The following is a 26,527-nucleotide window of genomic DNA, read 5'->3' on the forward strand; positions in this document are numbered from 1 at the left end:
AATAAAGTAGTAGGTAAAAATTGAAGTTAGTGTGAACCATCTATTTATTTGTATACCTCGACTGCAGTAATGTTCCAACGGAATGTGCAGAATACGATAACGAATCACAGAGGAGAATGCGTTTGCCTATCAGTGATTGGCTAAAGGCACTGTGCCGCGGGGTGGGGAGGTGAAGCCCGCTCTTAGTTTCATTCATGAACGCCTGACCCGTGGCCATAATACATTTGTAATCTGTATTGTGTACGGGTATACCGCGTTAGTGCTGCCGATGTGCGTGCGCCTCACAGTCGTACACGTGATTATTGTTTTGTGTTCGATTTCTGTTTGGTGTTTTTCGTGTACATTATCTGGACAATTGACACGGTTGCGCTCTTCACTGGATTTTACGTTGGAAAACAGGTAAGTAAACACGTTAAAAGACACTCCACCTGCGCGCTTCTGCGTGATACGAGCGCGCGAACGCAAATCTTCGAAACTTCTGAATTGTACTGGTCTTACGTTAGGCCAGAGTTTCGAGTTTTATTAATATGAAAACGATGTAGCAAAACGAGACGAAGAAATTCTAAAATATTACAACAAGGTAGAATGTAGCGTCAGAAAAGTATACGCCTACGTTCGGTCAGGCCTATATTTGTTTTGACGAGTGTTCTCCTGGTTACTTTGCATCCCACGGAAAGTTAAGATACGTATATTATAATTTAAGTACGTTACATGTGCAAGCATGTCACAGGTTTTATTTGTTTATTTCTATCGGCTGGAGCCGAATTGGAAGTGAATAAATAGAAGTTTTGTTTTCCGTAAATATGCGTTTACATTTTATTTTTTGTATTTGATGTCATCTCTGTGTAACAAAACGAATTTTTTTATATCATAGCTTTCGTATTATTGTATTCACGAACGTATTATCTTGTGTAAGCCTACCGTACGATTTAGGAGATATTCGTTTACTTGCGTCATATCGTTTATTATTCATATCTTTGTCTCGCTTGAAATATATTTATTTGAAGAAAAATTGATTGCACAATAGAGATAACGATTCTATTGTACTCGGTCGTGACTCGAATATACATATGTATGTAATTGGCATGTTTCAAATAAGGTTCTTTCAAAGTGAAATTCGACACTCGATGTTTGCAAGAACATTTCGAAGATTAAGCCTCTCGTATTGATTCGTATCGATCGTAAATATCTCGTACCTGATAATCGTATCACATTTTACGTTACTTGCAATTTCTTTTTTATCATTTCGACCAACGTACTTACTGTTCGTTTGTGGAATCTTTTAATAATAATCTTTGAGTAAGGTGTTTGTCGGAAATTGTTTTTTTGCATACATAATTATAAATCAAAAAATAAATATATCGATAACGCACTACAAGATACAATATATTGAAGTGATACAGAATTGATATTGTGTTTAACGAATGAACATATCTTATAACACTTCCATAATGAAATTCTATTACAACATTTTACAATTATTTGTGATTTTTATTATAGATAATGCAAAATGATGTAAATATATATGTAAAAAAATCTCATTAGTTTTTATATCCTGAGACTAGCCTCTTATAAAAATATCCAATAGATCATTATTGCCAACCTAATCGAGCTCATAAAAATTTATCGATTTTTACTAAAGCATTAATCTAGATAGTGTGATAATATTAGGCTGTATTTTTGTGGAATATTTAACCCAATATTTTAGACTCTGACAAACAATTTATGCCAGATCTGGATCATTTTTTCTACGGTGTCTGCGTAACATATTTCGCTGGTAACGCGTGTAGGTAATATTTCCGTCGAACAGTATTTGGTATACATACAGACAGAGACGAGAGAAAAAGAGCGCAAGGGAGGAGGAGGAGGAGGAGGGGGTAAAGAGATAGGAAACGCAAGGGGGAGAGAGAGAAATAGTGTGTTGGACAGTGTAAGTTAAACGCATACGAGGGGATGGCTAGCCTGGCAATTTAAAAAAGGAACGCGATGCCCTCGGTGTTGGTGGGTCGAATGGTTTTTGTACACTTTCTCGGATCTCGGGGAGTACAGCATGGCAACGCTGCGACCTACCATGCTTCTTCCCTCGTTTGTCTCTCGACTGTTTCTTCTTTCTACCAAAGACGCGACAAATATCAAAGGCCAGAGAAGACACCACGATGACAAAGCTCCGCGAACGTTCTGACATCGCACGAGGGATAGAAAGGAAGAAGGGAGGAAGAAGATGTGAGGAAAGGGATATAAAGGGGGGAGGGAGCATGTGTGCTAGAGAAAGAGAAAAAGAAACCGTTGCGCGTTGATCGGTTTAGAGACAAGACGATTCTTGTTTTGCCAAATATGCTTTCTGTTGGAAAAACTAGAAAAAAAGAGGACTTCCACTTTGAGGTAAATTGTTGCTTCTTTTTTTAACACATCAGTATATTTATCATATATACAACTAATTAATCGGTCAACTATTGCTCGGTAATCGTTAGTAAATTATACTCTTCAGGGATTGTAGAAAATTCTAATCTAGCTGCTAAGTAAAATTTATTTGGATAATTGGCAACGAATCTAAGTCGGTAGATTTAAAAAAATACACTTATTCGGAAAAAATAACTTTTCATTTTATATCTTAAAACTTAAGATCGACAATCGATCCTGTTTTGCTCTAGATTTTGATCACGTGATGTTATTTACCACTCCTGACTTGATTCGTTCAACAGAGTATAGCCAATTGTATGATGTTTGCAACAATACGAGTTCGAGTGACAATCGTTCGATAATAGCGTGCCTTCGATTCTCGAACGAAGCGTTTTTTTTTTACGTTCAAATTTTAAGCTGGCAGTAGTGCATCGGTAGTTCGTGGCGCGGGTTGAGTTGGTGATGCGGATTCGGAATTTGTGAATGGAAAAGAAATATTATGTCGGTTTTAATAAGTTCGAAAGTCAAGCGAGTAATGAGATTTTTCCCCATATGGGTCCTTCGTGGGTGCTGAAACTTGCATACGGGTCCATGCATCCCGTGCATGGAGAACCTGGAGGAACGTCTGCCCGCATCTGGAAACCCAGCGGCAGCTCCTCGAAAGATATTATATTGCTCTTTCGCCGGAGTTGAAACAATAGACACTCCAACTTCTCGAAGGACGACCCAGTTTATACACGGTGTCTCAGAAAAACGAAACGGACGTAAGAATTTTGTACATACTTGTTCTTTCCGCCATTTTGTTATCGTTCAAAACGGTAGCAAGTCATGAATTTCTTTTTATGACAATAGTTCAATTTCTTTTAGTGTTTTTCAAAATAGTATTATTTTCCCTTTATTTGGAATTTAAATTTATTGTATTGATTACATTCTTATATTATTGTTAGCTAATTTAAAAAAAAAAATGGGCATCTATTTCCAAGGACATCGTCAATATTTCATTATCACAAGACATAATAAAATTATCTTTCAATCGTGGAATTCTTTTGGAAAGATAATAAATTTGTTTAAGATAAAGGTATACAACCCTTATAATCTTATGTAAAACTTTAAGTAGGTTATAGGTGATAAATAGCTCAAATAACTTTTCAAACGAAGAGCTGTGTCTGAAACTATCTTTAACAATATATTAGTAGAAGTAGCCATTTGTCTTCTTTCCCTCTTGTCTCTCTTACTTCGGTTCCATTTCATGGTCAAGAAAATGCAAGAGTTCTCGAGGTAGTTCTAACTCGGTAACTTCGATGTTACGTGTGTGCATGAAACATTAGAGTGAGCCATTCCTTCTTCATTCTTTTTTCTTTGTTCCAGTTAGTGGGTAGAAAATTCGAAATGTTATATTACATAGGTATTCTATGGTAGAGCTTTATCTATTGGCGAATGCCTCTCTGTATGCGAATGAGGAACTAGTGGAGTAAAATAAACCAACAGCGTTACGACTTTACCCCTCCGTATCGAACGATCTTTTCTTTCACTTTCATCGTTCGGAAATGCAGGTAAACGCATCTGAGTGGAAACGGCATCCTTGTGTTTGCTCGGAAGTCGGCCGAACACTTTAAAGCTTGAAACTGATCGCGTTCCCTTTCAGAGTTCCACTGATAATCTTCAGGTATATCCATGAAATGTAGGAAACATGTATGTGTATAATGTATACATGTATATATATGAAAAATATCGAGAATTTCAGTAATTAGATGCTGTAACGTATTTGGAGTCTACGTTTTGGGCTCCTAGTTCTATATTATTCCATTGTTTGATTTCAGCACATAACGAATAATATTACTTTACCAAACTTTATATATTGCAAAACATATAATTAAATTTTTAATAAAACCTGCATTAATTCTAATGTATTTAATTATTTTTTCTTTCATTCTTAATAGTAATCAGTCATCAAGCAGGGGCTTATCTATCGTTGAAAGATTGAGAGATAACCAGACGTTGTAATTTAATTTGCACTCTATATGACAAGGCAAATTTCCATTGGAATATTTTGCAGCAAATTCTGGAAGAATCTTTAGCGCTTCAGCTGAAGGATGATCATTAATCAATGTCAAAGTTGCTCTTTCGACATATGGTTTTCCTTGTCGCGCAATAATGTGATTTGAAGTTGGCCAATCGATAATGGTAGATGGTTATTCCGATATCAATTTATCTGAACACACGTATGTATTTTTTATCAGTATGCAAGCTCATAATTAATTTGCTGAATTCGTTTTTTGGGGGCTTGAATCTTTCCTTTGTTCTTCGCTAGTGGTCGTTTTTCAAAAGTTTCTGTTTAGATAAACGAATCCAAGAAATCGTATCTTCCTGTGAGTTAAATCGATAGGCGACTTGGAGATAAGAGTCGCTATCAGCTGGATCACTGAATGAATATTGTAAGCGTTATTAATGTCGTAGTTGAAAACAACATCGTGGGAGTGAGGATTTCGTTGACCGCCTCGGTGGAAATCCTTGAAATTATTTTAGGTCAAGCCTTCGCAACATTGTCGCAAGCGTTATCTATAATTAAATTCCATCCAATTAACTTGTCGTAAGAATATTTATTGAAGAGTTAACAAAATGTTTGTCAGCTGTAAGATAAATTCACACGATAGGCCCATGGTTGATCTTCCTTGAAAAACGTTTCTGTGCCTCTAATGAAAAGACGTATCTACTCTTTCTTTTTGGGAAGTTATTGGCACCTTGTATCAGGGAGAGGGTTAAAAAGAAAGGTTGTGAATTGCGAGGCGCTTTGTAGGCTGTGAAGCAGGAATATTTCGGCCGTGTACAAAGAGCCGTGAGAGTCGATGGCGGTGCTCGAGCACTTTTCCACCTACCATCTGTCGTTTGGGCTTCCAGCCGGAGTAACCTGATCTTTGTAGAAACCAGAGTTCGAAAACCTCCTACGTTAGTGCCTGTAGTTCCTTGCATCCCCCTCGCCGCGTGAATCTTTTTAAAAATTGCACTTCTAACTTGCTTCTTGCTAAACCTTATATTCTATTGTTGTCTGAATCACCTTATCCTATTCTGTATTCTAATTTCAGCTTTGTCGCTTTTCTTTGGTATTCGAGTCTTCTAGAAATTACAGAAAATAATTTTCTAACAAAGAGGAAAAGCTGGAGAGCGAAGTCGAATCGTGGTATTCGTTTGGTTGCGAGCAACAGGCATGATGATTTCTCACGTTTTAGAGCAACCAGCGTGGTAAAAGGAAGACTCGGGTGGAAGAGTAGGTACGTCATGTGGAAGAGAATTTACTGTGCAGGTTGCAAATAAAAAGGAACGGTGATTTAGTATCTCCAGGCCGCGTTCAAGAGGCGCGTGCGAGCGTTCGTTGCACGGGGAATGTCTGTTTTTAAGGCGAGTTGCGACCGCTATTAAGCGTCCAAAGCGCGACTTATGCTTTTCACGTGCAGCCACCGCCTAAATATCGAATTTACACGCGGCGATTCGAACAAAACGCCCTTTGCACGCCAAGCGATCGTTCCTCCGTGAAGGAACGAGCAAATTTATTCGTACGCTATACGTTGTGCAGAAACCAACTTATAGAATGGAATAACTATAAAAGTCTTTAACTCCTTGTTTTACGACATTTTTAATCTTCGATCTTATGAATTAAAAATGAAGTTAGAATGAAATGTTAATAAAATGTATATAATAAATATATAATATAATAAAATTAAAACTTTGTTAATACTTGTTCATCACGGGTATAATTGGATATTGTATAAGGCAAGGAGTTAAAATACATTGATTTTGATATTCTTTGCTAAAATATAATCTTTTTGCAGCCAATATGGATATGGAATCCCTGTACGACTACGGGGAGGAGGAACAGGACTTCTACGAGGAGAGTCCTGGTACCAGGAAAGGTTACCCGATCGATCACAGATCCATCAAGGTCAGTGATACTCTTTGATCGTTCACTCGAGCGGAGCAAAGACGGAAGGAAGACGATCGACGCTTTTAACCGCACACGATCCACAGGTGACACTTAATTACACCCGGTCTAAATCTGAAACGGCGCGCAATTTCGAAATGTGAGAGGTTTGATCTCTGTTTTGATCTGGGATTCTGCAGCCGCGTGATCGCGTCGCGGAGTTATTTTCGGAACTTCCTTTTAATGTCGCCGCTCGCGCTGCCAGCCATTTCCATTGTGTAATTGTCATCGATGCGACACTTCGAACTCGCGATCGTTTTCCTTTCGTTTTATTCTCAGGATGAAAATTACGGTTTGCGCAAAAATAGAAAGGAATGTAAAAATTGTAAAAGATAATGGAATGCCAGAAGCTGCTTCGAATGTTTCTGTTATATCGAACCATCTACCTATAGTTGTTATTAGTCTCGTGAAAAAGAATGTAAATTGTTTATGCATAGTTAAAAGGAGCTAGCTATTCTCAACTTGATATTCGAGGAATTGCTACGTTCGGTGGACAGATTGACGGATGGTTTTAATCTTTTTAGATTGTAACTAAATACGTTTACTTAAAGAACAACCTAACCATGATCGACGATTTTTTTTGGCAAACTTCTCGAATATTTCATTCGAAAAGACAATGCTACCGAAACCACCACGGAGCAGCGGAAATTTCCAACATCGGACAAGTATGCTGCATCGTTTTGCAAATTATTAATTAACTGTAATGGCTCGTTAGGGCCGTTATCGTACAGCAAACACGATAGTTTCTATTATATAGGAGATAGAGAAGGAGAGCGAAGAGGACCGTCCGAAATAGGCGAATCCTGCTCTATTTTCGCGGTGATAGTTGACGTTGGCAACTCCGTTGGCAGAGCTTGCGATTGTACGAGTGCCAGTAACAATTCGTTCCGTAGCTGCTCTCCGCCTTCGTTTCATGAATGAACGTAGAGCCAACGATCGTTTCTCATCCCCTCTCGCCCTTCCCTTCCTCCCTGACCTCACGTGGTCACCGTCTAACACTTCTAACGCGTTCTCCTTTACTCTTGATCCTTCTTTCTCCGTTCTGCGTGCTTGCGTGCTTCTCTCTGTCCTGTTCTTCCTCCTCGTTTCACTCGGTTGCGCCCTGACCATCGGTCTCTCTTTGTCCTCGTCTGTTCGGTCGCTCTTTTCTTTCTCTTGCCGTGTGCTCCCTCCTTGTTCTACCTCCTACTATTTCCCCTTTGTTTTATATTCCTTCGGGCTCCTCTGTCGGGGCAGACACGAAATCTTGGATAGCGTGCGCGCTTATGTAAGGCGTGATGTTTAATTGATAGCTCGGTTGGAAGACTATGTAAATGATCACCGTGTAATGGGTTTATACAAGTTTCGAATTAAACGAATAGCTATGTATACGATCGTGTAATGGATGTTCAGGCGATTTCACGTTGCATTTTAAGTTTCGTTAGGCAGTTAATCGAACCGCGTGTAAGTCTCGTTCTCTTCTCTCACCTCTTCCTTGGTCGTTGTCTCGGTCCGCTGGTGCTCGAAGAAGGCGTCTTCTCGCCGTTTCTTCGTCTGGTTTCGCCTTGTTTAGCGTCTGCTGGCCCCCATCTGTTCCGACTGCTCGGATCAGGTCGACTTTACTGCCAGTTTACGCACTTTTGCTTCGAGTTTGAGCAACCGACTTGTTCCTCGATACAAACCCAATATGGTGGATAACACGTAGATACGTTCGTCTTTTACGTTTCAAGATTGTGTAAGGTTTTAAAGTGGGAAGTCTATTTTCGCGACGTACGTATTACGACGATGTATTATTCTACGACTAAGATCGATGGACTTTGACAAATTAATAAAGATCTACTCCATCTCCGCAGTGTCATTCGTCGAAAGAAATCATCCCGTAGGAATCGTAAACGAGTTAGCTCGAAGGGAGGAAGAAGCAAAAAGGAGGTAGCAGCAGGAAGGAGGAGTAGTAATCGTTCGAAAGCGAAAGGGACGTGGAAGAGACGGGAAAGTCGGTGAGTTAGTTAAGAGGAACGGGATGTAGGGACAGGCGGGAAGAAACGCGTGCACGGCTGCCGGTGCTCTCGGGGGAGGAGAAAGGAGAAATCTAAGTCGCCAGAAATAGCATCCCTTCTCGCATCATGTAGCCAGACCTTCTGCATGCGCCGTTCGTTCTAGTCGCATGCACCGTTGCCTCACCTACGTCACACGCTCTCTCGCGCCCGGTGCATCGTTGTCCTCTCTTCGCCTCTCTCCCTTCCTCTCTCTCTCTGTCGACTTTGCTTCTTTTCATTAACGAGCCGAGGGTTGACGGAGGAGAGCAACGTCGTTATACAATCTAACGGACATCTCGTGGCGATGCATGCGTTAGGAGGGAACCCTCTGTCACACGTAGAAGCTTAATGCAACTCACCGACCAAAATTGAAATTGAATTTTTAGAATGACTTTTAGAAGTGCGATGATTCAGTTTCGTTTCGTTCAGAGGTTTCTCGCAAGAGTTCTTGCTTCTATGAAAGACTATTTTGGAGATGCGTGGGTCACGTTTTCTTGACAGAAGGTAGGTTCTTTTTCTAGAGGGAAACGTTGAAAGTTTGATAGGGGACACGTACTCTATTTTGAGCGTTGATTATACCTTTGGTTATTCAAATGACGAATAGTAGTGGAAGAGAGGAAGTAATATAGGGGAATTTGAACCAGATTGATGATAAGAGCCCGTCTAGAACAATTAGCCGTTTGCAATCGTGCCCATTCGCTCGCCATCGATTCAGGATTAAACGATTTGGGCGTGGTGCATCCGTTTCCTTTCCTAGCTTCCCGCTGCATACTGATTATACCTGTTTTCCCCTGACAATACTGGTCTTGATAGATCGAACGAGTCAACCATTGGTTTTCTCGACTTTTTAAGAGGAAATATGTCAAAGGATATTTTCTTCTTGCACCTGGTTATTACAGTTATTCGAAGAGGACGTTCGAGAAGCACCTTTCTCGATTCATGATACCCTGGAACATCGCGTTGTCCACTTGACATTTACAGTCTACAATCATCCTGTTTCCTTTGCAAATATTTACGAGTTGCATCACGTAATCTTTGCACTGTCAAATTTCACAGTTATCCAGTGTTTCGTTCCGAGGCCATCTGTCGATGAATATTTAATAAGAGGAAAGCAGGACAGCTGTTGTCAGCGCAGGAACTGGCCACTTGGCCGCTTCTCTGCCGGAAGTCCTCCGCGGAACTCGTCGAAAAACGATCCCCCGCTCGCATTCGGAGGATCGACTCGAATCTCCCACGCTTCTTTTTCTTTTAAATCACGCTGCGTCGACCCAAGATTCCAATATCACCTGTATTAGGAAAAAAAGATCTGTGGCGTTAAGGACAATACAGAAGCAATGTAATTAAGATTTAATATTTGAAACGTACGTAAAGCGAATTATTATATCCTTATTGCTATGCATAATCTCTTTTTAAGTATTGAAATTTTAAATTAAGGTGCTTGTATCGCTCTGAACTCCTCCTCGCTAGAGTCCCTTTATTTCTCTTATTTCACGTTTTCTAGTTTCTAATGAAACTAACGTTCAAGGAACTCGACGAAGCCAATATGAAAGAGTATTCATCTCGGTAGACAGATTTGCTTACGATCGATCTCAGAGAGAGAGAGAGAGAGAGAGAGAGAAGTTCACGATTATTCACGAACTTCTAAATATACGAGGCTAACCTTTCGGCTTTTAACGAGGGGTAATAAAATCCATGCTCGGTGCATATTTACGTCGCTAGCTACGGAAACCAGGTCGATATAGCGGAAAAGTTTTTAATCGTGCGTGTCTTCTGTCATTCATCCCTGATAAATAGAAGCTGCGTATAAATAGCGAATGGGACGATGAATGGCGGACGTTACGTGTTCATCGACGTTTTTCTCTCGTTCTCGGTTCATTGATGATACTTACTCGGGTCTATCGAGACCCTATTCCCTCGTAATACTATTCGATCGATTCGTTTCCCCGATTACAACTATAAGACACTATAAAACAGAATAGTAATAGTCTTTCTTTAATGTTTTTTTTAACCTGATTTAGTTACGCTTTGAAATTCGTGTCCATTAGCGAATATCCTGTTTATATAATTACGTTTCGCAATTGTCCATTGACGATATCGATGAAAAGTTAGGCTGGAATTAGCGAGTTTAACGTTTGACCGGTTTATTGACTATCTTGGATCGAAAATGGTAATGTTGAACGCTTCCTCGCGAGGCCTTATCTTATCGTAGTCCACGTGCGTGCAATCAGGCGACATTCGGTCTCAGAAAACATTGATATTACGTTCATTGACGGTATGTCTGGCCATTGAAATGCGCTCAATTTCGTAACTACTGTATTCTACCAGCGCTTGACTATCTTCGTATTGGCTTTGGATCAATTGGAAGATCGTCGAAAGGCTATGCACGCGAAAGAATCATCCTCGCGATTTGATCAGAGATTCTTTTAAAAAATTTCAGACATACTTCCATTCAGTGTCTCAACCCTTTCGATTATTCCGCAGCTGCTGTTGCATTTATCTGCTAATTATATTACTTTGTCTTTAATTTATAATCACGCTGTCAATTAATGGAATTGCTGGCGTTAAACATGAACAGTCGAACGTCTCGTCCGTTCATTTTTCATTTCACGTCTCCAGTTGTCGATATCGTTCGTTAAGGAACCGACGAATGTTTCACGATGCATCGTCGTGAACCGTCTGAAATCTCGACGTTGAACGGATTCTCTGCGTTCGAAATACATACTAGTTTCTATTTCGTGCGATCGAGATAATCGAATCAAGACGCGACTTGCAGGTTTCATTGAATTGGACGTTGAATGTTTAAAGATGGAATGGTTTTTAGACGAGTCTCCAAGTGGCCGAGCCACGATTCGATCTTGGAAAAATATTTTCGACCGTTTTTGCTCCTGCTGCTGCGTGGCTCGAATAGATTTACATGTCTGAAAGGACCATTACTGGGAACGCGGTTCGATGTCTATTTTTGCTCGCACGTTGGTTGAAACAATCTTGCCTATTGCTCGGTGAACTCGTTCGATATTTCTCGTGGGTCGTCTGTCTTTTTTCCTTGGCTTCTTGGCTCGCTCTGAAGCCAATTGGTTAGAACGATCTTTCTAGTATTCTTCGAAGTCACGATAGAACTCCACTTATTAGGATGAAATTTTAGTTAATGGCCAATTAACTGAACTGCCGTTCGAATCCAATTAAGCGAATGAAACGTGGAATTAAACATTTAATAATTTCATTAGTGCTAAAAATCAGCCACAAATTTTTGTTTCCATTTCTATCATTATTGGACATAAATGGAGTCTCACTTCTATTAGCGTTTCGATATCGATATCTTTGACTCGAATCAAGAGAAAGAAATATTGCCGATCTTTGCTCGGAGAACGAAGTTCGGTTGCAACATTTGTTCTGCGAATGCAACCTCAGCTGTAGCCCGATTCCCGAACTAATGGCAAAGATTCAAGAAACATAACTCTCCGACTAAATTTCCATGCCGAAACGTTTCAGAATAATATGTTACCACACGATGAAGGAGCGCGAAGAGAAAAGAAAGAAACGTAGAAGCAAATGGGGGGTAAAAATAGCTGGCGATCGTGGTAGACGTGAAACGTGCTAATAGCTCCTTTTCGTTTCTTCCTTTCAAGGGCGTATTCGACGATCTTCTCTCTCTTGGCTTTTGCCGTTGGTCCTCTCGGTCAGTCAGAGAACACAGTCTCTTAGCCGGCTCCCTCTTCGTCTGTTCGCTTCTCTTTCGACGATTCGTCTCTGTTCCCCTTCTTCGTAGACTCTGTTACTCACTCATTCAGAGAACGGTTCGAGTCCGTTCAGAAGGAGTATAATGCCGAGTTTCTTGTACGAACCAGGTCGTCGTGCTGCCCAAAGGTGCGGACTTTGTGCACGAAGATGGAAGCTTAACGCTTTACACGAGGATATTCCCTTTCCTACCGCTCCGATCGTACTCTACGATCCGACTGGTTCAGAGAATCGTGCTATAAAATAAATATAAATTGTGCTATAAAATGATAACCGTACAGACCGAGGCAACGTGTATTCTTCCAATAAAACGATAAAGTTATCTGTTAGGGTTTTGGGGAATTCGTGGAAGTTAATATTTTGTAGGGAGGGAACATTATCTAAAATGGAAATGAGTGTTCGTTTTCTTTCTTCTTAGAAAAGAAATAGATGGCTCGCCCGAATGTTTCAACGGTGATGAATACTCGTTGCGTTAATTGTAAAGAATAAAGGAGTGGAAGCTGTACCGTGACGTTTTGGCTCGGGGATCGACGACGCCGATTTCCGAGAAATAATTGCGAATTGTATCGTTCGCAATTCGTACGACGATTAATTTATCTAGGCGCGAGTACAATGCACACTCATCGATCGCGGTAAGTGAATTCGCGTAGACGATGTTCCGTTCTTATCCACGTTTCTTCTCGTCCAACCTCGTTGTACATAAATGTACGAGGAAAAGATACGGAAAACCTTGGACTTATCGTTTCTAGACTGCTGCTTGTGCAAATTATAAACGATGTTCATCTTTCGCTATAAATATATAAATTAAGATCTATCGCAGCTGTTACATTGTAAATATTTTATATAGGTACTTTGTAGTATTATGCGCATTGTATAATGTCTGGTAAATGCATAAACATCCGTAGTTTAATCTTTACTGATTCACTTTAATCTGTTAACACGTGGCATTAATCTCTTCGTTTATTGTTCGTCAAACTTTCGTTTCTTCTGAAAACAAATTACATCATATTTACATTCGAAAGAATTAAAATCAAACTGTCTGAGATTAATTTGACTTTTTTTAACTCGAAATTTTGTGATTGCAGAAATTCTGGCGAAAGGATGACACGGTCGATAGGTTAAAAAAATACATAAGAGAAAAAGACGATGAAGATGTAAATCAAAATTATCATTTTATCTTTATCGAGCTTTATCGAGACTCGTATGTTCTATTGCTTACACGATACTAAAATAATCTCGATGGCTGGTCTCACGGATCGGGCTTGGCAGTTTGGTTCGGAAGCAAGTGGCCTGAACGTACGGTCACGTAGGTCTAACGTAGTGGAACGAATCGGCACGGCTCGGTATCGTTCGAATGCCGATGATGAAAGAGGAAGAGATAGGTAAACAGATAGATGAACTGGCGGAGAAAGACGGCAAGCAACGCGTGACAAGAATTACCAGCAGACCGCTTCTCTGCATACACGTGTTGCGTTCGTATGTGTACAGGCAATACGTGGGGGAAAATAATTATCGTGTAAGACAGAGGGGCCGTTGTTCGATTCACGATTTAATCGGCTCTCCCATTAACGCGAGATCACTTTTCTTATTTCGCGCTTTCATCCATGGAAAATCTCGCTCTATTAGACATAGAACTTGTAATACTCCTATGCAATCTTCCATATTCTAAACTTTCCATTGAGCGTTGGTATCGTGGGCGCTAGCGAGCGGTATCTCTTGAAAACAGAATACTTAGAACGATAGCAACGCGATGTAGGGAGATAGAAGTGAAAAGCAGTCTGAATACTCGATGTTCGCTGGTGTTCAGTTATCAATAATGTAGATACATGCAAATATTATATACTCATGGCATCTATATCTTCTCGCAAATGTAAATACTGATTATCCTAGGAAATGTGACTCGATGCTCGATTCTCTGATTATTATCTAAACACCTTAAATTCAAACATAAAAACCCTCGTGGCGCCAGGATGGCGGTTATTTACCGAGTTAAGTCTCGTTCTCTACATTTTCCGTGGTAAATTCAAGATTTATGTACTGTAGTTTATCGAATTGATGCGTGCACCATGCACTTGGTTGGAGTGCCATCACCGGTATGGTCCTGCGTCTATGACCAACGAGCGTCTGGTGATGGAGGAAGGGTGGCTGATGGACTGGCTCTCCGGCGACAGTGGAGGAGGGAAAAGTGGAAAGAATTAGAGGGGAAAGATGCGGAGAGTGCAGCGAGGTGGGCGAGACCTGGTGATAGAGTGCATCGTGAGAGAGGTAAAGGGAAACAGAGGAGAGAAGAGCAGCGTAAAAGGAGAGAGCAGATAGGGAGAGGGGACGAGAAGCGTAGGTACGGCGAGGTTAGAATGTTGCATCGCGTCGCAGCGCTGTCGTTGCATTGCGTACCGTTGCGTCACTCTCTTGTGCAGCGTTTCATTCAACTTGGAGTCCCTCGCACGAAGGTCAAGCGGTCGTAGCTATCGCCAAGCGCGCCGACTCTGTTGCATCTTCTCTCTCTTTCTCTCTCTTCTTTCTTCTCCTTTTCCCTTTTTCCACCCACCGCTATCGCTGTAATATTAATTTGTTGGTCATCCTCGGTCAACTTGAATTTTTTACATTTTCGTAACATTCTTCTCGACGTAGCGTATATAGCACGATGTATTTTAAACGAGTAATAACTCTATGAAATCTCCCATGAAATTCGTCCTCGTCGGTACATTCATCTTTCTTCCACCTAAAGTTTAATTTCGTCTCGATCAAACCGTTGCGGTTTCTCTTCCCTTCTCTTTCTCTTCGGTCTCTTTTTAACATATCTCTGTCCCTCGTGTTTCTCCATCTTCATCGATCATTCAGTCATCCGTCTTGTTTCTTCTCCATCTTTTTTTGCCTTGTGATCTACCTCCCGTACCGTTTCTCTCGTTGCCCGTTTCTTATTCAGCGATTTTATTTCTTTCTCCCGCGTCGAGCTCTCCTTTATCCGCCCCCTCCACCTCCTGTCGTTCTCTGTCCATTCTCCTCCCTACCGTTGCTCTTTTTCCGCTCTTCTCCCCTTCCGGCACGTCAACTCCAGCAGGTTCACCGTCCATTCATGCCTCTACCGAGACGCCGTCTCCTCGCGACTCTTTCATCCTACCTTCCTACGATCTCGACCTTCTTTCTCTCTCCTTCAGCCACCATCCCTCGACGATCATTGATTCTTATCGCTCTCTTCATCGAGTTTCTTCTCTTCTCTGTCTCTGCTGTTTTACTTCTCGTTCTTTAATGTTTCACAGATCCTTGTTTTGGCATCATACCTCGGGCTTGTTTCGATAACTGTACCAAGAACAGATACAAATCTGTACGTCATACCATAATAGTATCATAGTACGAAGATAGTGAGAGTTACGTGGATTTGTCTCTTACGGAACATACAGTAGGCAATGATCTTTAAGTAAGATTCGTCCATTAGCTACGCGTGAGATAATAGAGTGAATGTCGTGTTCCGACGAACTATCGCTTTAACCAATCCATCATCTGAAATGTACACGCTATAAGAATTTATATACACATCTGATTACATTAACATATACGTATACACTGCAATTATAGTTAAACACTGACCGTCTTTAAATTTAAATAAGCCAACAGCAATGTCTAGTCTGCCGTAACTGCGAAACTAGACTATTCGTAACATTGTCTAACATCGCTCTCTTATGTTAAGAATAATGGTAATGTGAATGTTACCAATTTATTCTTTTTACTGCCTTTTTTTTAACGAATCTGATTCTCGTTCACGATCGATATTAACAAAAATCGAGCAACAATGTATCATTCTGTCAATAGATCGAATTAAAAAGAAAGTCTCTGCTTTCTTCTTCTTTCAGCGCGATGCCAGAGGCGTGGGTAGCTATCTGGGAGGCGGCAGCATTAGCGACGGTGGCGGCATGTTGACGGTTATGGCGAAGTTGATGAAACAAGAGCTGGCCTCTGACGCCGAGGAAGAGGGCCTGGTGCCTGCCCTCTCCGGCAGGTTCACCTCGATGCGGAAAGTGCCCTCTCTCTCCGACCTGTCCGATCCGGAGAGCTCCTTAGGTGAGTTTTTCTTTTCCATTCGATTTTTCCCTATGTTTGAAACGTTTATGGTAACTGGAAATCACCTGGCCCGTTGGACGATCGTAGGTTCGTCGAGCATCAATGAGGGTTCTTGCTTGTTAAACCTCGTCGATGCTCCGGGTTAACTGTCCTTGCGGATCGATTCAGGTCTATATTTGGGAAATTGACGTGGTAGAATAGTTTTAGTTACTTTTGACAAAAATACTTTCAATTTCGATAACAGATAGCATAACGAAAAGGTTCGTAATCAGTAATTTTTAATCGACGATCTTTTGGATCTGGACCTAATGGAATATGTTCTTCGATGATAGCCATAGAATGTTGGTCCATAGATCGGTAAGTTGAAAAATATTTCTTAGTATTTAGTAGAAGCTTCTTTATACTCTACGTGGGTAGATAAAGTCTATGTTATTTCTCTTTGTGAAGGGATACACGATCGAGGGACCCTCTTTAAACTACGTAGCAAGTATCGCGGAGATTTTTCCTGCTAATGATAGCGGATCTATAAGAAGCACAGGCCGCGAGTTAATCAAGGGTGTTAATCGCATGTTTCCATCGCCTTTGTGTTCGATTCGCGCTTTATTTGTCTCCAATATCGTATTGATTCATTAACAGGCCCGTGATTTCCAGTTCCGTTTCTCGCTTTAACCCTTTCGCTGCGCCTTATTCAACGTGTTACAAATTAGTTCTACTTTTATATATTCAAATATAATTTCATCGAATAAAATATGGAATTGAAATAAACTTTAGAGATTTACGAAAGTTGATTGAAAAGTGGCAAATTGAGACGGTTTAAGAACCACGTTGATCGTCTCGATAAATCGAAAAGCAGAGAAAGAGCGACAAATACCGATTGTCTTTTGTTTTTGAAATTTGTCACAGAATTTACTGTTATTATCCTCTATTCTCTTCGCGTAAACAAACTTACGAAAGTAAATGCTTTGCATTCGCGCGATCAAACGTTAATCGCCAATTTATGCTGAAATTTACGATGAAATTGAAAAATTGACAAAAATCTAGAGTCGATCAATTCGACCTCTGAGAAGCAGAAATATTATCAGCGAAAGGGTTGACGAACGTATAATTTTTCCTTCGTAGAAGAGCTCACTCCTAGGTCGAACGATTATTCACGTTTTATATACACGAAGCGATCGAACGATCGCGATATATACTATGTAACTATGCAATTTGTCCCGGGGTATCGGGTGTTGGCGTGAGAAAATGACACGCTCACGCGTGTGTTTACCCGGCCGGTCTAGTAATCGTCCAGGCAAATGTTTCAATTAGCCATGTACGCGGCCATTGTAGTTTTAACGCGCCACAAGATACCTATTGTGAGCGGTGGAGGAGAGAAGAGAGGGAGGGAACGTTTCGAGGCTCCCTTGTGTGACGTTAATTCACCGCGCGTTTCAGTAGCCTGTGGGGGAACGTTGAATTTCCCGCAGTCTCGCAGGCATATTCATCGGGCATCTTTATAGTTAATGCACGCGGTTATATGTGCCACGAACGCGTAACAGGTTTCCGGACAGGGGAATAACGTAATTGTAATCATAATCGCTAATTTTCCCCTTTCCCTTTTGCGTGGGATTAGCTGTACTTTATTTTGAGAAAGTTTGTTCGCTTTTTTGACATCTTCATTCGCTAGGTTGCTAACTAATTCTTTTTCTCTATTAGATCGGACGTAGAATAATTCTGAAACTCGAAGGAAAAATAGTATAAACTGAACGAATCTGTAATTTGAGGAAACTATAGATGGTATAAGTTGATTTTTAATAGAAGAGTGTGTGGTCGTAAACGTTAGAACACTCACGTACGCTTGGAGATCGAAAACAACATATTCTACATAAATACGAATTTTCTGTTTCTCTCGTTTTTGATATGATGATATGATTCTAAATACTTTACTTTTCCGCTAAGCCTTCCAATTGATTATGGAACACGTTGCATACGCTATATCGATGAAATTCAACAAAAGTCTTGAATTGAGTCGTTTTGAACGCGAATACAATGTTATTGATAGTATTTTCCAAAGATTGCAGAGCGCACGTATAAAGTTTCTTTTATTCATTTGGATATTCTATTTTCTCAAGTATCAGGCAGTCGATCGGAATCGCGCGGAGTCAGCGGAAAATCCTTGCTCGGTTCGCTCGTGTTTTACGGGAGGATGTAAAAATGGCTTGGAATTTTGTTTACCACCTCGAGGGCCGAAGATGGAAGGGTTTATGTGGGTAGTCGAAAGAATTCTGGAATCAGCTATTCCAGACCTGTGTCTCTGTTGAAACACGATCGATCCAACGGCGTGGTTGTAGTGTCCTGTTAACTGTTGGATTGTGACACTAAAAGGTGCACTTACATCGAGTGATGCTTGCATAATATGAGCGGTAGCTGCATAAGCACTTACTCGTGTATAACTTGTCCGATTAGATCGCGCAGACCGGCTCGCACGACGTTGCGTGTTGCGCTATTTTAAAATTTAAAACGGTGCGGCGAGGAAAAAAAATGAGAGGGTGACCGATCTTAGGGAGAAAGAGAGGAGAATATCTTTCGTGGCACTTTTTTTCCACGAAAAAAAGAGATGAAATATTCTGCGAAGAAAAGGGAAAGAAATGAAAAAGAAAACGGATAACGTTGGTCGAAGCGTATACTCGTGCGAAAATTCTTGGAAGAGGCTTTTGAGTATTAAACTGCGTATCTGTATTCGAAAGGTACAGGACAATTGATCAAGAGCGCATATAATAGTCTAAAAATATCGCCAGTCGATTTGCATACAATTTGCTCGACGCACGCGGCGCGAGTCTCGTGACGAACAAAAACGAATTCCACGAACGACAGGTTGGTTAGTTTCTATATGGTGACCCATAGAGGCGAGAAATACGGAGTACATATATCGAAATATCGTTCATTCGAAGGGTTGATTGACGAGTAAATCGCAGAAAGTGTAGTGCCTTAACAGATGCGATATGTTCGCTCGGAGGACACACTGTCGGAATAGTTGAATATTAAACGGCGACTCTGTCCATCTGTTATCTGTCCAGTTGTTATCAACCGTTTCGATCGGTGTCTAGAGGTGAGCAAAGGCCACCGTGGAGTATTCTCTTGCGAAATTCCGTCCCGTTACGAGCCCTCGTTCCCAATATTTCTATTATACAATCTGTACTGTTTTAATGCAACGTCTGCGACCAAAGGAAGAAGCTCGACTCGTCCTTGACAATGAATACTTCGACGATGCAATTGCGTCAATGCTGTCGGCAAAGTGGTTAATATGCGCGATGTACACATTCCCTTTCCTTTAAGGAACCGACCAAAATATCGATCAACCTTGTCAGCTGAGGAAAGAAACATTCAACGATTCATCGATCGAACTTCTCATACTTCGACCCACAGAATCTCTAAGAAATTCATTTCATAATGGCAAATATGTATATCGTTCGTATAAATATATTGTTCTTAAATAGCTTCAAATCGAAAACGGATAAAACCAAATTTAATTCTGTCATGTTCATCCACGTTCGTGGTAATTGTAATTTCAATCGAGATTTCTTAAAAAAACAGTCGAGTAGGTGAAGATAAACGAGGCACGTGGAAATCACGAAAAATTGATGGAACGTCGTCGGAGGAAATCGGTTGGCACGGAGCATGGAATAATTCTTGTTACTCGCGGCTCGGCGAGCACGATCAAAATGTAGCGAGAATTTACGAATTGGATAATCAGCAGCATCCTCATTAAGGCCCCCCCACTGAACGCCCCCGCCTTCCATTCTCCTTTACTGGCGTGTGTACGTGCGCGTGTACGCACGCACTCTGGCCCGCTGCTGGATCGTCGTCCACCCACTTATCTACTCCTCTACGTTCGCGCTCGTTACGCACACGATCACAATTTTTCACTGATTCCACGGTTTTCCAGTTCTCGCGTGATCCATGAATCATCCTTGGAAATGTTTTAACACGGTGATTCCATTCCACCGCGCTTTGCTTTCCGCCAATGCGATTTTCTTCGACGAGAAACCAGAAGATCGGGGAATCATCGGCGGAAGAGATTCGCTTGTTTCAATAGAACTCAGTTCGATCGAGATTGAATCGAATTTGTCGAAATTCAAAGAAAGCGAAAGTGGATTTTTCGCAGTTTGCCTGGTAGTTTAAAGAATGAAAGAAATGATGGATTTTTAAAGGAAAAATCGATTCTTCTGTTGGGAAAAATATATTTTTGACGAGAAGAACTAAAAGATTTAAGCAGAGATTTGTCTCATCTATCAAATGTTATAGCAAGTACCAGGATCGGTAAAACAGAAACGTTTAACCAAGCGTGAATGTAACAAACGCATCGCGGTTGTAGTAATTAACGGTTTCGTTACGAGTCATTCAACCTTCGTCAGCGTTCACGTTACTTTAGTTACACGTCGACGTAGCGTTTTTCCCATGGAAACCGTCGAAACGCTGATATGCCGGTCTGTCGAGGCTGGTGGAAAATTTAGAATTCCAAATCGAATTCCAGCTCGCGAAGGCCAGCCTCACTCACGTAACTAGTTACTGATTAACGCTAGTTTTTATCTGTTTCTTAATTTTTGCAGGAACTCGATGAAAACCACCGTGTTAGAAACGTGTATCGAATTAGTCCTATATAAATAGATTTGTGCAATTTGTAAGCTTAAGATACAAAGTCTACGTACCGTCCTTAAATTTAGATAAAGATCTGTTAACCGAACTTGCACACGTATATTTAAAGGAAATGACGCGATCTAGCAGTACCGATAAAATTAAAGATTTTCTAATTTCTGACGTTATTTCATTTCGGCACTTTCCTCGGGTAAATATCTACGTTTTTCCCCATTCCTCTCGGAAGTACGTTAATATACTAAGCAAATTGGTTTCGTGTTAATACGCAAACGTAAACGTAGATTCTCTAACAGAATGCGACTTCAGTTGGACGTACGTAACTAAACTTTCATGGCTGACTCTGTATATATCAGGTTTCTTCCAAAAAGAGACAAACGTATAGTCTTTAGTCCCCGAAGATTAAATAAAAGATCGGTTCCTTCCTGCGATGGGGAAAGGAATTATTTTATTCGAGCGTAGTTGGAACGAGGAGACGTTTACATTTTCCTGACGGCCGCAGGAGGCCATTGAATAATGCAAGTTTTCTCGGACTTAGTCGTAACAACCGCTCTGTTCGCCATTGTTACCGGATCTCCTTTCTCACCCCGTTGCCACCTGATAGGACATCTGATGACAGTTGCCGGCCGGAATGTTTTATGCAAATAGCCATTGTCCACGGCGACATTGACGCGTACAAACGCGTGGAAATTTTGTTTCTTTCCGTGTTTCCTTACCGTTCAGTCTTGTCAGACTGGAAAACCGACACTACGGTAATAAGAAAATTGCGTACACGAGCACGACGACGGCCACCTCTCGTTCCTCTAATTATCGCAATCGCGACGCACAGCGGCTTTCGAGTTAATTAATCGTCCGGTTCAGCTCTCTACTCTTGAGAGCAAAACCTGACCTGCAGCGGTAATTGCTCTGGCTAATCGCGCTAATCTGGACCTCGTGTTTGGCGATAGAAAAGATAAAGAGATAAAGATTTGCGACTAAGCCAGGTGTTCTTGGGAATGTTTTTGTGCCTTCGTTAAGATAGTCCAAACATTGAAATATATTTAGAACGAGACAGTAATCATTGTCGGGTGAAGTTAGATTTGAGGTACAGTTGCTAAAGTAGATGGAAATTGCGTGGAGATTAACCTTGCTATGCTATTTCGAGTATCTCGATGGACGGTCTTCGTCAACTGCGATCAATGGAAAAATACAATTCTTACAAAGGGTACTTCTCAATCCTCACAAACTTGTACCACTCTTGTCCTAAGCTCGTCGGTAAAGGTAACACGCCGTTTACGCTGTCCCTGAAAACTCGTCGGCTCTCTCGAAAGGGGCTGTAAAAATCTGTCACGTGTCAAAGGAAAAGCAAGCGAAGGTTTTCTCTTCCTTCGGCGGCACCACGTGCGATGCAGAACTCGTTCGAGTCGAATCCTTGGTCAAAAGCAACCGGATGTTCTATATACGAATCTGTAACAAAGTATTCGTGGTATTGATCTAGGGATATTCGTGAGTGGAACTCGATGGATTGCGTGAAAAGATGCGAGCAAATTCTGCGAAAATGCGTTGGCAGCAGAAAGACTTGGCACAGGTCTGTCCTTCGGTACCGTAACACATGATCGTGGAGAAAAGTGAGCGTGGTTGGCTCTCTTTCTTCGTTGTAGAAGGCCCTTCGTAGCACACAGGGCACGTAAGACGTCGAGCCATGCTCATCCGGTGCTCGCTACCTGGCTGCGGAATAAATTGGATGTGTGTGTGTGTGTGGTGTGTATTTATATATGTATGTATATATTTATATATACATGTATATATATATACATATATATATATACGCAGCCATCACTCACTACTCAGGATCGCTTCTTGGAATGACAAATTGGATACCGCGATCGACAACTCCCCCGCTTTTGAAAATCTTGGACAACTTTTTGTAACGTAGATTGACCCTTTCTTGAATCAATGGTGAAATCTTTCATTGTTTCCTGTGGACGATTCAAGGTACGATTATTCGATGGTGCAATTGGTTGATCAAGAATTTAGTGCTATCGAGTCTGGTAAATAGTTTGTTACATTTCTTCATGCGGTTTCAATTTGCTTTACATGTTGGATATATTGGGTTGAAAAATAACGATCGGTGATTGCAAAGTTGAAATGGTAAATAATGTGACAAATCCAAATATAAATGAGAAAACCATACATAATTGATTTAGGATCAACAGTTCCAATTTTAGCTCTACCGTGACGTTAACTTTAATAGCTAAAATAAATTATTCTACCGTTTACAAGCGTATTTAAAATAGAATTTACGCTTTTTACCACTAGAGCGATAAATTATTCTACCATTTAGACCCAAATCTAGAATAGAATTTGCGTTGTATTTCATCAAAAGGATCAGTTATGTATTTATTCGATTATTTATAGTCGTACTCGAAATACAATCCACACTCTTTTCCACTAAGAAAGACGAGCGTTTCACTTTTTCCTCCGTTTCCTACCTCTATTACCAAGACGTCCAGGCAGAAAGTGCCTCTTTGTCACAAAATTTGGCAATTTAGGGAGAAGTATCTTTCCGTTAGAAACATGGCTATTCCGTGCGCAGTACATAGGTAAGAAGATAAAACGATCTCGGCCATAAATCTAATCTAGCAGTCCTATCTGTACCTACAGCAGGAGGTTCATCGTTAACTCGTAGAATATCTCTTGTACAAAACTTGTAAGTCTCTAGGCACCTTTGTGAAACATTGCAAAACGGACAATGTAGGCGTCGACTTAACAGTCCATAGGTATTTCTTGGGCTGTTTCGATTAAAATTTCACTATAAACTGCGTCAGGTGACAGGCTGCGCGATGGCGCGTGTCCCTGTCGCAGAAGAACGCCATTTAGCATTTAAGGGGAGGGGAAAAAAATATTCGTCTGCCTTGTACGACGAGTGATTGATAAGATTCATCGGTGTACAAACACACAAGCAGACAGGAGAGAGTCTAGTCACGTAGGCCAGGGTACAGTAGCGTTATTTAAAAGTGGCGGGACAGAAAGATACGAGCGCGCGAGCTGAAGTTTTTACCAGGCATCCTCGAACGCGACGACTTTCGAATCAGATCCTTTACATTTTCTTTTATACGGTAGACACAAGCTTTTTTCTCTACGAGCGCGATATCGGTGGTGTATATCGACGAGAGACAATGTCGTTGGATTTCTTGGGAGAGGAAAAGACGAGTCTCGTGAAATAGAAGGAAACAAGAAGTCACTCTCTGAATAGTTTAATGGTTTAATATTAGTTTCCAATAGCGGTGGAGGATTTACTAGGTTATTTGAGAAGCGTTAAAGCTAGTAGCGTTTTTGACAATCGTCGTTAAGTCTCTGGATTCTGAATTGTATCGTTCTTGTCTGTCATTGACATCTTGCTGCTGGATCTATTCTATGCTCAAGATATACAGATATGCTCAAGTATAAATATATGTTTTTGGAACTTGTTACTTCATTATTTGAAAGAAGTATATCGAAAGGACAATTATGTGGCTGCTGAATAGATGGGAAAATTCCATTGCAGAAAAAAGCGGTACGCGTACTTAGAGCGGTATGTAACGGCCCTCATCTTTCTTCACGTCGCTCAGCTTCGTTCGTTTTATTATTTCCCATTTTCTATATTCGTTTGTGAATGCACGTACTTTCCACGGTACACGATGCTTTTTCCACGCGTACACGTGGGAAAGGATATCTTGGTTTTCGAAATGCAATTCGCGGAATCGTCGTCGTCTGCATAGTGTATCTTGCAGTCGTGGAAGACTTTGTTTGCCACAGGGGGAAGTGGTTGGTCTTTGCGAATTGTTTTCTTGTCGATTCTTGATGCTGACGCGAAACAGACGACGAAGTTTTCGAGCAATCGAGAAACTGAGAAATTCACCGTATCCGTGTATCGTTGTTCGTGTTTTCCATTTTGGCGGGGGATCGTCGCAAAGTCAAAGGTTTCCCCACGAGGCTGTCGGTAAAAATTAGAGATCGGATCGTTGGAGTATTCGACATGGAGAGAACAGGAGGGAAAACGTTGAAAGGAAAAAAAAAAGAAAAAATGCGGTCGAAGCCTGACGAGTGCATGAGAATGTGCGTGATCGTGGGGAAGAGCGATTGGACGAGGGTGCACGCTCGAAAGGATCATGAAAGGGAAACGTGAACTTATGGGACCACGTTGACCGGTCCCACGCTTCAGTGTCGCTCGCCTTTTTTGTATATTATCCACCGCTTGCATTCTACTTGCGTCTACCTGTTACTCCTTCGTACGAGCTTGTTCGATCAATCGATTATTTTTAACTCTTTTCATTATAATTAAATCCTCTACCTTCATGCAACTCTTGTCAGATTCTTTTTTTATGCTGTTGTTAACGATAAAGCGATTATAATGGTAGATAAAATGTAATTACATCGATAGCATGATAAAACAGGAGAAAGGGTATTGTAAATGGAGCTGACCCTTTTGGCGGAACGGGTAGCAGCCAATTTGGACATCACAGAGGCATCAAAGCGATGATGTAGCTACGTGGTCAGGCAATTGAAGCACGAATTAAAATCCTGTAGGCTATCTTTCGAAATTTTTAACTAATTAACTCGTGCCCTTAATTCGTACGTTCTATGATCATATAACCAAAAAGTGAATAAAGACAAGATAATCTCATTTATATCAATATGATACAATCCATCGTTAACAGAAATGAAACCACACGGAAAACAATAGGAGACCCCTGAACAAAGAAATTATTATACCTAAAGAGGGACGTTCCAAGTGAATAGGTTACAATCTGCCCTTTCCCTGTCCTATCTGTTCTTCCTTTTCGTACATCTCAAGCTATAGTTACCGGTTACAAGTGCTATCTCTCGACGGTCGTTTCTGAAAAGAAACGTTCGTTTGTCATCGAAGGGAATCGATCGTTGGCGTGGGCCGTTCTCCCGAGGTTCTGCAGAGAGTACAGCGAAGAAGCATTGCGCGAAATGCGTAACCGCAGCTGTGCGTGCGGTCGAGTCTCCCCTTTCTCTCCTCTCCTCTTCAACTTCTCGTCCCTGTCTCTCGTTCGGCCCGGTTTGCTTACCTACCGGAGACCAGACGCAGATACAGTTCTCACGTCCTCGATCCCGGGAGACGACGATTTACAGTTTCAAACAAACTCTTCTCTCCCTCCCTCTCTCTCTCTCTCTCTTTTTCTCTTTTTCTCCTCGTCGTTCTTTCCCTCATCTGGGCCTCTCGTTTGCCTGTGGACAGATGCTGCGCTCGTGAAGAGGGAATTTCAAGATTTCCAAATTGCCCTGCGCTCGCTTGAAACGCTCCTCGAGAACTCTGAAGAACGGACCTTCTTCAGAAGCTTCTGCATAGAGAGGAGTTGTCGTTGAGTCTTATGTATATATATTTTTCTTGTTGAATGACAAGAACAGTAGGAGTAGAATGGTAGGTTATTAGTATGGGTTACGCCAAGGAAATTTGTGGAGGCGGTCCTGTGTCCGTTCATTGATACTTGTTTGTTTGTTAATGATGGACGTTCATTGTTAACAGATTCATAAGTTTGATAAGTTGGTTAGTTGAAATTGTATATGTTTCTCTTGTTGTTAGAGAAGAAGAACAGAGGGAATTGGAACGATATAGATTTTATCATTCTTACGTTGGCCGTATTTAATAAACTTAGTTTCAATTCGTGAATTCGTTGTTCAATCTGTTCTTCTCGTCGAAAGAAACGAATAATAGATAAAA

The 26,527-nt window shown here is 41.1% G+C and overlaps 1 protein-coding gene across 4 annotated transcripts in view; it reads left to right on the forward strand.

Moving 5' to 3' along the window:
- The first annotated feature begins 200 nt into the window (after positions 1-200).
- LOC100644371 (ETS-like protein pointed) overlaps positions 201-26,527 on the forward strand; it is a 145,118-nt gene continuing 118,791 nt past the window's right edge. The window contains exons 1-3 of one of the 4 annotated variants that reach the window (XM_003398206.4): positions 201-399; positions 6,228-6,337; positions 15,978-16,185. In XM_003398206.4, the coding sequence (XP_003398254.1) occupies positions 6,233-6,337; positions 15,978-16,185 (313 nt within the window). In that variant the 5' untranslated portion in view covers positions 201-399; positions 6,228-6,232. Of the gene's footprint in view, positions 400-6,227; positions 6,424-15,977; positions 16,186-26,527 lie in introns of those variants that run through there. The other 3 variants (XM_003398207.4, XM_020865101.2, XM_048409229.1) reach the window with 3 other exon arrangements.

This window comes from Bombus terrestris, chromosome 10 (assembly GCF_910591885.1).
Source record: "Bombus terrestris chromosome 10, iyBomTerr1.2, whole genome shotgun sequence".
NCBI classification, from domain to species: domain Eukaryota; kingdom Metazoa; phylum Arthropoda; class Insecta; order Hymenoptera; family Apidae; genus Bombus; species Bombus terrestris.